The sequence below is a fragment of the Lepidochelys olivacea genome (genome assembly GCF_965140295.1).
Source record: "Lepidochelys olivacea isolate rLepOli2 genome assembly, chromosome: 23".
NCBI lineage: Eukaryota > Metazoa > Chordata > Testudines > Cheloniidae > Lepidochelys > Lepidochelys olivacea.
The window spans coordinates 6,253,784-6,265,549 of NC_140433.1; the positions used below are offsets into that span (position 1 = coordinate 6,253,784).

The 11,766-nt window shown below is 63.9% G+C and overlaps 1 protein-coding gene and 1 long non-coding RNA gene across 2 annotated transcripts; both read right to left on the reverse strand.

Moving 5' to 3' along the window:
* Positions 1-4,740: 4,740 nt before the first annotated feature.
* Positions 4,741-8,518, reverse strand: PPM1N (protein phosphatase, Mg2+/Mn2+ dependent 1N (putative)). Its single transcript, XM_084612222.1, has 5 exons — positions 7,492-8,518; positions 6,545-6,662; positions 6,139-6,250; positions 5,857-5,917; positions 4,741-4,843 (listed from the first exon to the last, which is right to left on the reverse strand). Exons 1-5 carry the CDS (start codon positions 8,395-8,397, stop codon positions 4,814-4,816), a joined length of 1,227 nt encoding a protein of 408 aa, XP_084468348.1. The 5' UTR covers positions 8,398-8,518; the 3' UTR covers positions 4,741-4,813.
* Positions 8,519-9,960: 1,442 nt separating this feature from the next.
* LOC311511593 lies at positions 9,961-11,466 on the reverse strand. Its single transcript, XR_014709306.1, has 2 exons — positions 10,832-11,466; positions 9,961-10,504 (listed from the first exon to the last, which is right to left on the reverse strand). It is a non-coding gene; the product is annotated as an uncharacterized lncRNA (long non-coding RNA).
* Between the last annotated feature and the right edge of the window lie 300 nt (positions 11,467-11,766).

Below are 11,766 nucleotides of genomic sequence, written 5' to 3' on the forward strand. Positions count from 1 at the left end.
GGCTGAGAATGTCAGTCCCCAGGACCCCTTCGGTTCCAGGTCTAAGCTCCCAGATGGAGCAGGAATCCACCCACTCCCTGCCCCCAGACAGGCAAAGTCCCAGAGCCCCCACCCCGACCCCCATGGCATGAGCCCATCTCTCTCCAGTCTTGTATCCATCCCAGAGACCCCTGGTGCCCCACGCCCCCTGTCTATTGCACTGTGGGGAGCTTTGGGCTGGGTGACAGCCACCCATGGCTGGGAACTCTGGGTTGGCACATCAGGAGCCATGGATTCAGCGCCCGAGTCCAAACAGGTCCTGTACCTCATGCCCCAGCACCAGCTGCATGGCCCAGCTGCCCAGACCTTCCCCTCTCACAGGGCAGGGAAAGGACCCACCACCCTGGGCTGCTGCCAGCTGGCCTGGACCCTCCTAGGAGACAGCGCCGGCCCCTGGCAAAGGGAAGGGTACGTGGGATGGCCGAGCCAGGTGAGCTCAGCCCTGCGGCCCCAGGGCCCCACCCCACGGCCTCCCCAGGCCACGAGGTGGGTGGGTGGGTGACCCCAGCGTACGCTTCGGAGCACAGGACTATATGTTACAACCCCCCCATCACACAGCCCTCCTTCACGCACACATGCCCAGCCCCCCCCATGCACACGCTGCCCCCCATGGGCCCATACACACACACATCCAATCCCCCACCATGCACGCGCTGCCCCCCACGACCCCCATACACACACGTCCAATCCCCCCATGCACGCGCTGCCCCCCATGACCCCCATACACACACGTCCAATCCCCCCATGCACGTGCTGCCCCCCATGACCCTCACACACACACACACCAAGCTCCCCCATGCACGCGCTGCCCCCCACGGCCCCCATATACACACACACGTCCAGCCCCCCCCATGCACGCGCTGCCCCCCATGACCCTCACACACACACACACCAAGCTCCCCCATGCACGTGCTGCCCCCCACGGCCCCATACACACACACGTCCAGTCCCCCCATGCACACACTGCCCCCCCACAGCTCTCCACTCACACCCAGCCCCCCCCACATGCCCCCCACAGCCCCATACACACACACAGCCCCCCATGCACTCCCTACCCCCATTACCCCCCCACACACACGCCCGTCTCCTGACATACACACACTCCCTCACATGCCCCCAATACACACACATCCAACCTCCTCGTGTACCCTGTGTCCCCTCCCACAGGCCTCCCCACACAGACACCCAACCGCCCCCCCCCCGCATGCTCAGACATGCTCCCCCACAGGCACCCTCCCCCGGTGTCACAGACGTCCGTCAGTGGGTCGTACCACACCTCGTGCTCGGCTGTCCTGATTGTTACTCAAAGGGCAGCATGTAACATAGCACTGGGAAACTCACCACATACCAATGCTTCGGGGGGGGGGAGGTATAGGATTTAGACGTGTGTGTGTGTGTGTGTGTGTGTGTGTGTGTGTGCAGGGTGTGTCTGTAGGTGTGTATGGTGTATGCATGTATATGGTGTAGGGGTGTGTGTACATGTGTGTATTTGGGGTGTGTACAAGTGTACGTATAGCATGCTTGTGTACAGGCTGCCTGTGTATTGTGTGTGCGTGTGTGTGCATACAGGGTGTGTACGTGTGTGTGTGGGGGGGTGTGAGTGTGTATGGGGTATGTATGTGTTTGTGTGTATGTGTATGTATAGCGTGTGTATACAGTGTGTGTACAGGGTTCATGTGTATTGTCTGTGTGTGAACGGGGTGTGTGTGTGTGGGGGTGTACGTGTGTGTGTGTGTACAGAGGGTGTATGTATACAGTGTGTAGGAGTGTGTGTGTGTGGGGTGTGTGTGTGTACAGTGGGTGTATGTATAGCGTGTGTGTGTGTGTACAGTGTGTGTACAGGGTTCATGTGTATTGTCTGTGTGTGAACGGGGTGTGTGTGTGGGTGTGTGTGTGTGTACAGAGGGTGTATGTATCCAGTGTGTCGGAGTGTGTGTGTGTGTGTACGTGTGTGTGTGTACAGTGGGTGTATGTATACAGTGTGTAGGAGTGTGTGTGTGGGGGTGTGTGTGTGTGTACAGTGGGTGTATGTATACAGTGTGTAGGGGTGTGTGTGTGTGTGTGTACAGTGGGTGTATGTATACAGTGTGTAGGGGGTGTGTGTGTGTGGGGGGGTGTGTACAGTGGGTGTATGTATACAGTGTGTAGGGGTGTGTGGGGGGTGTGTGTGTACATGTGTGTGTGTACAGTGGGTGTATGTATACAGTGTGTAGGGGTGTGTGTGTGTGGGGTGTACGTGTGTGTGTGTACAGAGGGTGTATGTATACAGTGTGTAGGAGTGTGTGGGGGTGTGTACGTGTGTGTGTGTACAGAGGGTGTATGTATACAGTGTGTAGGGGGGTGTGTGTGTGTACAGGGGGGTGCATGTACAGCCTGTGTAGAAAGAGTTCTGTATATGGGCTACAATCATATGCTTCAAATGTGTTTGGCAACCAGTGCGCAAGCCCAGGCTGCCCGAGCCCCAGGAACCTCAATTTGCTTCTCTGACCAACCCGCTTGTCAAGCAGAGCTGCCAAAGGCCTATTCTACCGCTGAGGGAAATCTGAGCCACTGCGTGTGCGCAGAATTCATGTCCCCCGCAGATTTCTTTGCTTCCCCACGGAATAATGACTTACCCCCCTGCACTCAGAAACCCCCCTGACGAGCCCCACTCCCTCTACGGCTGGATGACGAGCCACCTGCACCCAGATTCCCAACTTCACTGAGCCCCGACCAGCTACACCTGGATCCCCACCCCACTGAGCCCCACTCCCCCAGCATCTGGACCCCCCACTAAGTCCCCCACACCCAGACCCACTTACCAAGCTCTATCCCCCCACTCTAAGCCCCTCCACACTTCGATCCTGCCGGGCTGAGCCTGCCTGCTCACACCTGGTGCACCTGGCACAGAGGGGCAGGGCCCTGGGGTGTTTCTGGGGCAGGCCCGGTCCTTGCGCTGTGTCAGGATTGGGTACAGCAGAGTGATCTCCCACCTCTGTGCAGGCAATGGCCTGTGCTCCCCAATGCCATGCTGGAGCTGCCATATTTGACAAATAAAATTTGCAGAATCTTGCAGCATTTTAAAATATCGTGCGCAGAATTTTTATTTTTATGGTGCAGAAGGCCCTCAGGAGGACCATTTACACAGCAGGTAACCAGAGCTCTCGAGCCGGGGAGGAGCCAGCTGGACATCGACCCAGCCAGAGAGAACAGCTTGGTCTGCATTTTCCTTTCCAAAGAATCCACTGCAAAGGGTCACTGGGCTATAAAGCCAGGGACTGACCCTCGAGCGACCAGCCGTTGCAGCAGCTGGCTGCGTGCAGAGTTACTGGGCTATAAACCTGGGGGCGGTGTTACCGGGCCGTCAAGCTGGGGGCGATCCTGGCTGGGGCGGGGGCGGCGTTACCGGGCTGTCAAGCTGGGGGCGATCCTGGCTGGGGGCGGCGTTACCGGGCTGTCGAGCTGGGGGCGATCCTGGCTGGGGGCGGCGTTACCGGGCTGTCGAGCTGGGGGCGATCCTGGCTGGGGGGCGGCGTTACCGGGCTGTCGAGCTGGGGGCGATCCTGGCTGGGGGGCGGTGTTACTGGGCTGTCAATCGCAGCGAGTGCGGTCGGTTCCAAAAGCCGGGGCAGCTGGTGAGGAATATCCCTGTGCCAGGGCTGTATTCCCGCTGCACGGGGAGCTATGGACACTCACCGACACTCTGCTTGGACGGCTGTGGCCGAGCCCAGGGAGGACCAGGCAGGAGGGACGGGCGTGGCTGGCGACCTGTCCCCAGTGAAACTGAGCAGCATGGGATCAAAGGAAGCCCCTGTCTCCATATGATTCAGCATGGGATGGGAAGGCCACAGCCAGGAAGAGGAGGCCTCCTGGGCTCTCCAAACAGAGACAATCCACTCTGGGGTACCAGGTGGGGGGCACAAAGCCGCTGGAGCCGTCCATCATGGAGGGGGGATTCGAGGGACCAGAGTCCCTGAAACCACAGAACTTTGGGGCCCCTCAGCCAAAGGGGGCTGGCGTCTCGAGGAGCTGAGTACGGGGGAGAAACGGGTTCATGCTTCGCTCCTCGGGCTGGGGATCCCGGGGGGCCGGGACTTTCTGTTGGGCTTTCCCTGCACACCAGGGCTGGGCTGGGCTTGAGCTCAGAGCGTGTGTCAAGCCCTCATTACAGCGATGAGCTCTAGGTGCAGCGACCTGATTCACTCCCGGGAGCGTCCGGGTGAGGGCTGGGCATGGCCAGGAGCTGGTCTGGGGGGATTCGGGACAGGGGGACACTGGGGTCACTGCAAACAGCGACGGGACGGCGGAAGCCAGCAGGTGACGTGTCTGTTGCTCCACTTGTGAGCGGCACCAGACGGGGAGTGAGTGGCACTTTGGGGGCACCAGACGGGGAGAGGTCTCTAGCTGCCCTGGAGGGAGGCTGCGGCAGGATCCGAGCGCCTGTCAACGAGCATCAGTCTTTGCTGGGGGGGAGGAGTCCTTTGCTCTCAGTCCTGCCCCTGCCTTTGAGCCCCGGGCTGCCCCCTAACCTCCAACGCCCCCTCCCTGTGCCACGCACTCCCGTGCGGTGATGGGGGGACCCACGCAGGCCCCGGCAGCATCCGTCCCCTTGTGCTGCGGCCTTTCCTCTGGCACCAGAGCAGAGCCAGGCAGGGAGCCCTGGGCCTGGCAGAGCCGTCGGGGCTGGGGAAGGTCAGGGGGCCTGTCAGAGCCATCGGGCGGGGGGGCACGTGGAGCTGTCAGGGAAAGGGGTGGTCCAGTATCCTCTTCCCATCCTCTGCCCCAGGAGGTCTGCTCAGCAGGGGACACCACTCTCACAGCGTCCCTGCAATGGAGCAGACAGCAACAGGGATGTCACATGGGCCCAGGCCCAGGTGGGGGCTACAGGTCGGGGTTTACAGGGAACGCTGGGAGTGCGGTGGAGGGGGAGAGAACAGGATGGGGGACAAGGTAGCTGGGGTGGGGAGCGGAGGGGCTGGGTTGGAGGCTGTGGGGTGGAGAGAGAAGGGTATCATGGGGTGAGCAGAAGGGGGCTTGGCTGGGGGCTGGGAGCCCTGGGGCAGAGAGGGCAGGGAGCTGGGCTGGGGGCCCTAGGGAGGAGGGAGCAGGAACTGGGAGATGTAGGGCGGAGGGAGCAGGGGCTGGGGGTGACAGGGCGAAGGAGGCAGGGGCTGAGGGCCATGGGGTGGAGGAGATAGGGGCTGGGGGAGGTAGGGGCTGGGGGCTTCAGGGTGGAGGATGTAGGGGCTGGGGGAGGTAGGGGCTGGGGGCCATGGGGTGGAGGAGGCAGGGCTGGGGGCCGCAGGGCTGAAGAGGCAGGGCTGGGGGCTATGAGGCGGAGGAGGTAAGGGCTGGGGAGGTAGGGGCTGGGGGCTGCAGGGTGGAGGAGGCAGGGCTGGGGACCGTGGGGCAGAGGGAGCGGGGGCTGGAAGCTGCGGGGCGCAGGAAGTAGGGGCTGGGGGCTGCAGGGCGGAGGAGGTAGGGGCTGGGGGAGGCAAGGGCTGGGGCAGGAGGCGGAAGGAGCGGGAGTTGGCGGCTGCGATGTGGAGGAGGTAGGGGCTGGGGGAAGTAGGGTGGAGGAGGCACGGCTGGGGGCCATGGGGCAGAGGGAGCGGGGGCTGGGGGCCGTGCAGTGGAGGAGATAGTGGCTGGGGGAGGTAGAGGCTGGGGGCTGCAAGGCAGAGGAGATAGGGGCTGGGGGAGGTAGGAGCTGGGGGCGATGAGGCAGAGGAGGCAGGGCTGGGGGCTGTGGGGCAGAGGGAGCAGGGGCTGGGCTGGGGGCCGTGGGGTGGAGGGAGTGGGGGCTGAGGTGGGGGCCGCAGATTGCTCAGTCCTTACTGGCAGCTGGGCCTCATAGCTCCGACGCAGGCGCTCGTAGGCCTCCATGATCACGGCTCTTCTGCAAGGGGATAGCAGGGGTCAGCCCTGAGGCAGTGCCTGGCCCCTCACTACCCCACCCCCTCGGGGTCCCCTAAGGGCCCGGGGCTTCTCACCCCCTCCCCTCCCATGGAGCCACATGGGACTGTGAGCCAGACCCCAGCCTGGGGCAGAGGCACTGTGTGCCAGGGGCTCCATGTAGTGGGGGTGCTCGCTGTGGGGGGGGGGGGGATCTGTACTCACTTGCTGGCAAGACCCCCGCCGGGGGGCAGGCTGGGGTTCACCTCGGACGCCAGGCACCGGAAGATGGCCACGAGGCTGGCAGCCCCCTGCTCCTGCAGCTCCCCATACAGCTCTGTGGGGAGAGGGGCTGGCTCATGACTGGCTCTGCCCAGGCACTCAAAGCCCCGCTCTGCCCCTACACTGCACCTGGTTACCGCCTCCCCACTGCCCCTGCCCCCCCGTCCCGTTCTCACCCCATTTGCCCCTGCCCTCCCCCTACTCCCCTCCCTGTTGTCTCTGCTCCCGCCCATGACCTGACGGGCAGTAGCTGGCACAGGCAGGCGTGGGTGCCTCCCGCTCTGGGTCCCTTGGTCTAGCTGCCCTGTAGCCAAGGGCCTGGTGCTGCCCAGGGCTCGACCTCACCCACCTGCCACCCGGCTCTCCAGGTGGGCGTCCAGCTCCCGCTCCTTCTGCAGGGCGGCCTGGGAAGTGCCGGGGGCCCCCCGGAAGCACACCACCATGCAGGTCATGTTGTCGCGGCTTCCCTGGGCAGGGGAGAACCAATCAGGTCAGGGGGCAGCGAGCGTGGGGACAGGCGGCTGTAGGGGGCCCTGATGGGTCATTAGAATGGTGGGAGCCCAAGGGGGCATTATGCCCGGATACAGCCCAGCATGGAGCCCAAGGGCCCATACAACAGCCAGACAAGGAGAGCAGCTGGATCTGTACCACCCCAGCCCAGAGCAGGAAATCCATCGAACCAGACAGTGTTGGGCAGGGGGGTCCCTCATCTCCCCCCAACCCCTCTGCCCCAAACATCTGGCCAGGCAGAGATAACAGAACCACTGTCTGCTGGAGGGGAAAGGCCCTGTGTCCCATTCCCTGCCCCCTGAGCCAGCCAGTCCCTGCCTTGGGGTCATATGGGAGCCGGCACCCCCTACAGGAGACAGGCCCCATGTCTCAGTCCCTCCCCTCCACCTCCTTGCACCAGCCAGTCCCTGCCCTGGGGCCGGATGGGAGTCAGCGCCTTCTAGAGGGAACAGGCCCCATGTGCCATTCCCCCCGCGCCCCCATGCTGTGGCTGGCTGGCTGGGAGCAAGCACCTCCTAGAGTGGAAAATAACCACGTCCTATTCCCCACCCCACCTCCCCACACTAGCCAGTGCCCTGCCCTGGGGTCAGTGCCCCATAGACAGTAAAGGTCCTGTGCCTCATTCCCCGCCCCCCTGAGCCAGCCAGTCCCTGCCCTAGGGCCGGATGGGAACCGGTGCCCCCTAGGAGAAAGGTCCTATGTCCCGTTCCCTGCCCCACCCCACCCTGCAGCTGGAAACCAGCGACCGCTAGAGGCCAATGGCCCTGCCCCCCATCCCTGCCTCACCTTGTAGAGCCCGGCCTCCAGGACCTCCTCGCACACGGCCTGCGGGTCCCTGCCGAGCTGCAGGCGGGAGCGGACGAAGGCGCAGAGCCCCTCGGTGTCAAAGGCGTCCCAGACGCCGTCGCAGGCCAGCACCAGGAACTCGTCCTCGCCCGGGCAGCGCGCCAGCTCGTACACCTCGGGCTCGGGGGACACCAGCTGCTCCGTCTGGCCCCGCCAGGCCACGGCCTTGTAGTCAAAGTCGCCCAGGGCGCGGGAGACGGCCAGGGAGCCGTTGACGCGCTGCAGCAGGACGGTGCCGCCGGCGTTCTCGATGCGCTCCCGCTCCCGCGGCCGGCTGGGCTTGTGGTCCTCCGTGTAGAAGGTGAGGCGGCCGGCCCGGCACAGCAGGGCCCGCGAGTCGCCCAGGTTGATGAAGTAGAGGTGGCGCGGTGAGACCAGCACGGCCACGGCGGTGGAGCCGGCGTGCTCCCAACCCTCGGCACACGCCAGAGCCTGCATGCGGCTGTCAATGTGCAGGAAGCCCTCCCGCACCGCCCTCTTCACCGCCTCTGGCGACTCCACGCCCCCCGTGAAGGCCTCGCCCACCACCAGCTCCCCCAGCAGGTGGTGGGCGCAGAACTGCGCCACCGTGCTTCCCGCATGCCCGTCGTATACGGCAAAGAAGGCCCAGGTGGCCAGGCTGCCCGGCAGCTGGGGTTGAGCCGTGTGCGCGTCCTCCATGTGGGCCCGCCAGCCCTGCATGGCGCCCAGCCCGTAGCGCAGCCCGCCCCCCTCGCCCTGCTCCAGCAGCTTCTCCGTCCGCGGAGCCTCCAGGAAGGAGCCGGGCCCCTCGCCACGCTCCGCCTTGAAGAGACGCGAGACCATCCGCTCTGCCTGTGACACCAGCAGTCGCACAAAGGTCGCCATCCTGTGCCCCGGGTACTCACCCTATTGCCAAGCCTGGTGCCCCCGACCAAGTGCCCTGGGGAATCGCCCGGTCACCGCTTGGCACCAGCCCTCTGATCTCCGGTAGGTTTCAGTGGCTCAGCTGCAGGGGCTGCACCCTGCCCCTGCCGACTCCCCGGGGCCTTCCTGGCGCCCCCATGATGCTGTGCGGCTGGCTCGCCCCCTGGCAGCCCCAGGGACACATGCACTGCGGGGGCTGTGGCGGCTCTGTCCTCCCTGGCACCATAATTCCTCATCCTGCAGCTAAATATGGAATGTTAAATCTCCTAATCCCTGCCCGGTCATGGCCCAGCACGCAGCATGGGCCATGCAAAGCTGGGGTGTGGGTAGCGGGACCCAGGGCCAGCCCCGCCCTAGCCACTGTGGGTATTCTGCAGAGTGCAGCCAGACTGGCAAGCGGGACCAGGCCCACGGTGCCATCACGAAAGTGTCCATTTGGGGCCCATTGGCTGAGTTGTCTGGGGGTTGTTCCTTTCTGGGCAGGGGGAGCAGCATAGCCCAGCTGGGGGTGGGGGGAGCTGCAGGGCGCCGCTGGGGTTGTGCGCTGGGGGCAGCAGCAGGGCCCAGCTGGGGTTGGGGGGTTGGGGGGAACAGCAGAGCCCAGCTGGGGTTGTGTGTGGGGGAGTAGCAGGGCCCAGCTGGGGTTGTGGGGGGAGGGAGCAGCAGGGCCCAGCTGGGCTTTTGCGGGGGAGCAGCAGGGCCCAGCTGGGGAGGGGGGAGCAGAAGGGCCCAGCTGGCATATGCTGCTTTTCTCCCAGGTTGAATTCAGGGCTTCTCCCCACACAGCTTCACACAGAAACTTGACTTGTTTTCACTTCCTGTCCCAAATTGCTGGGCAGCGTTGCCGGTCGACTGTATTTCTATATCCTACCTCCCCCCAGAGGTGGCTGCATCTCAGCACCAGCCGACGGATCTCTGTATAAACAGTCCCACGCCCTACCCCAGAGGTGGCTGCATGGCATGCTGGGGGTATCCGTGGGGAGAGGCGCTAGAGAAGCATTGGGTCATTACTAATATAGTGACTCTGTTATGCCCAGAAGGGAGCGGTGCTGTCCCCTGGTGGTCCCAAGGTGGGGGGCGGGGGCAGCACAGGGTCCGTGCCCCCCGCTCAGCTCAGTGAGGGGCAGCGCTGAGTCCTGGGCTGGGCTGCACCTGTGACGGACGCTCAGCTCTGGCCTCACCCTCAACCCACCGTGGGGAAGTGATGCCTGGGGTCCCACTGTCTCCATGGAGATGCCCCATCCCCACAGGCCCTACTGTCACGGACTCACAGGTCGTGCCCACTCTTGGCCCTGTGCGGTCCATAGGGGGTGCCCCTTTCAGTGCAACAGCCCTTCTCGGGGGTCCACTCTCCCTCAGGGGTTAAGCCCCTCCGCCTCCTGGAGCCGCACCTCTCTGAGCCTTAGCACACCTGTCTCTCGCCGTGGGCCCCCTCAGGGAGTCCACTCGCTCTGGACCCCTGGGGCCTCCACCCCCCGAAGGGGATGATGCCCCTCTGTTCTCTAGACTGGAGAGACTCTCAGCCAGCGTAACACAGGAGGGTTTATTGAACATCTGAACCCAGCACAGGAAACTCTCAGGGCCTCAGGCCTGGCCTCCCTCAGCACAGCACATCCAAGTCTCCCCTGCATCCAGGTGAGCTCTGCCTGCTCCCTGCCTCCAGCCCTGAGCCCCCCTGCTTCCCAGCTGGGCATCTGCTATCACCAGCCCCAACCCTGGCCTCTGTCCTTTGTCTTCTCTCCAGGTGAACAGGGTCGCCTGAGCCTCCTCTCCTCTCTCCACAGCCTATTGTTCTCCCACGGGCCAGAACCGGCTGGTCAGGACACCGGGGTCCTCTCTCCACAGCCCATTGTCCTCTCACTGGCCAGAACCGGCTGCAACTGCTGAGCTGGGCCTCCGGGTCACCAGGTCACCGGTCGCTGGGGTATCCATTCTCCAGGCTAGTGGTTGGGGTCCCAAGTTCCCTCGCCGGTCCTTGAGCTGGGCCTCCGGGTCACCAGGTCACCGGTCTCTGGGGTATCCATTCTCCAGGCTAGTGGTTGGGGTCCCAAGTTCCCTCGCCGGTCCTCTGTAACAACAAACTCCCTCTCCCATCACCTTGTTAAACCTGTAGCACCTAGGGAAACTGAGTCCCACCCCCTCTGCATGCAAACTATAGGAAAACCAAGAAAATTCCACCTAGGCAACAAGGAAAAACAAGAAACTCCCCCACTTCATCACAGTTGCTGGATGACTGTATTTATGCATCCTACCTCCCCCAGAGGTGGCTGCATCTCAGCACCAGCCGACGGATCCCTGTATAAACAGCCCCACGCCCCACCCCAGAGGTGGCTGCATAGCATGCTGGGGGTATCCATAGGGAGAGGCACTAGAGAAGTGTTGGGTCATTACTAACGTGCTGACTCTGTTACGCCCAGAAGGGGGCGGTGCTGTCCCCTGTGGTCCCCAGGCTGTATACCCCCAGGCAGGAGGTGGGGAAGCGCAGGGTAGGGTGATCAGATGTCTTGATTTTATAGAGACGGTCCTGATTTTTGGGTCTTTTTCTTATATAGGCTCCTATTACCCCCCACCCCTGTCCCGAATTTTCACATTTGCTGTCTGGTCACCCCAGAGCAGGGTCCGTGCCACCCCACGCAGCCTGGCGAGGAGTCCCAGGCTGGGCTGCACCTCTGGTGGGGGCTCAGCTCTGGCCCCGCCCTCAACCCACCGGGGGGAAGTGATGCCCGGGGTCCCACCATCTCCATGGAGATGCCCCGTCCCCACAGGCCCTACCAGCTGCACCCCGGGTGGTGAGCCAGGCACTCCGGCCCCCATGCCCAGGAGCTGCAGATCTGGGTGCTTGGGGTGGCATGAGAGTGAGTGAGAAGGGGCTCAGAGTGCCAGGGGGGCATGGCATGGGCTGGGGGGTAGCGGTTTGGGATGACCAGGTGGAGGAGGGGCTCCTACCCTCGCCCAGCATGGCCCCTGCGACTACCCCCCCACCACTCCCATCCCATCACGCCGTTAACGCCTCTTTCCCCAGAGTGCTCTCAGACACGTCCTACCCCCATCCCTCCCTCTGCACCCACCCCAGGACCTACCCCCACCCCTCCCTCTCCACCCACCCCAGGACCTACCCCCACCCCTCCCTCTGCCCCCACCCCAAGGCCATACCCCCATCCCTCCCTCTGCACCCACCCCAGGACCTACCCCCACCTCTCCCTCTCCACCCACCCCAGGACCTACCCCCACCCCTCCCTCTCCATCCCTCCAGGATCTGCCCCCACTCCTCCCTCTGCCCCCACCCCAGGACCTACGCCCACCTCTCCCTCTCCACCCCTCCAGGACCTA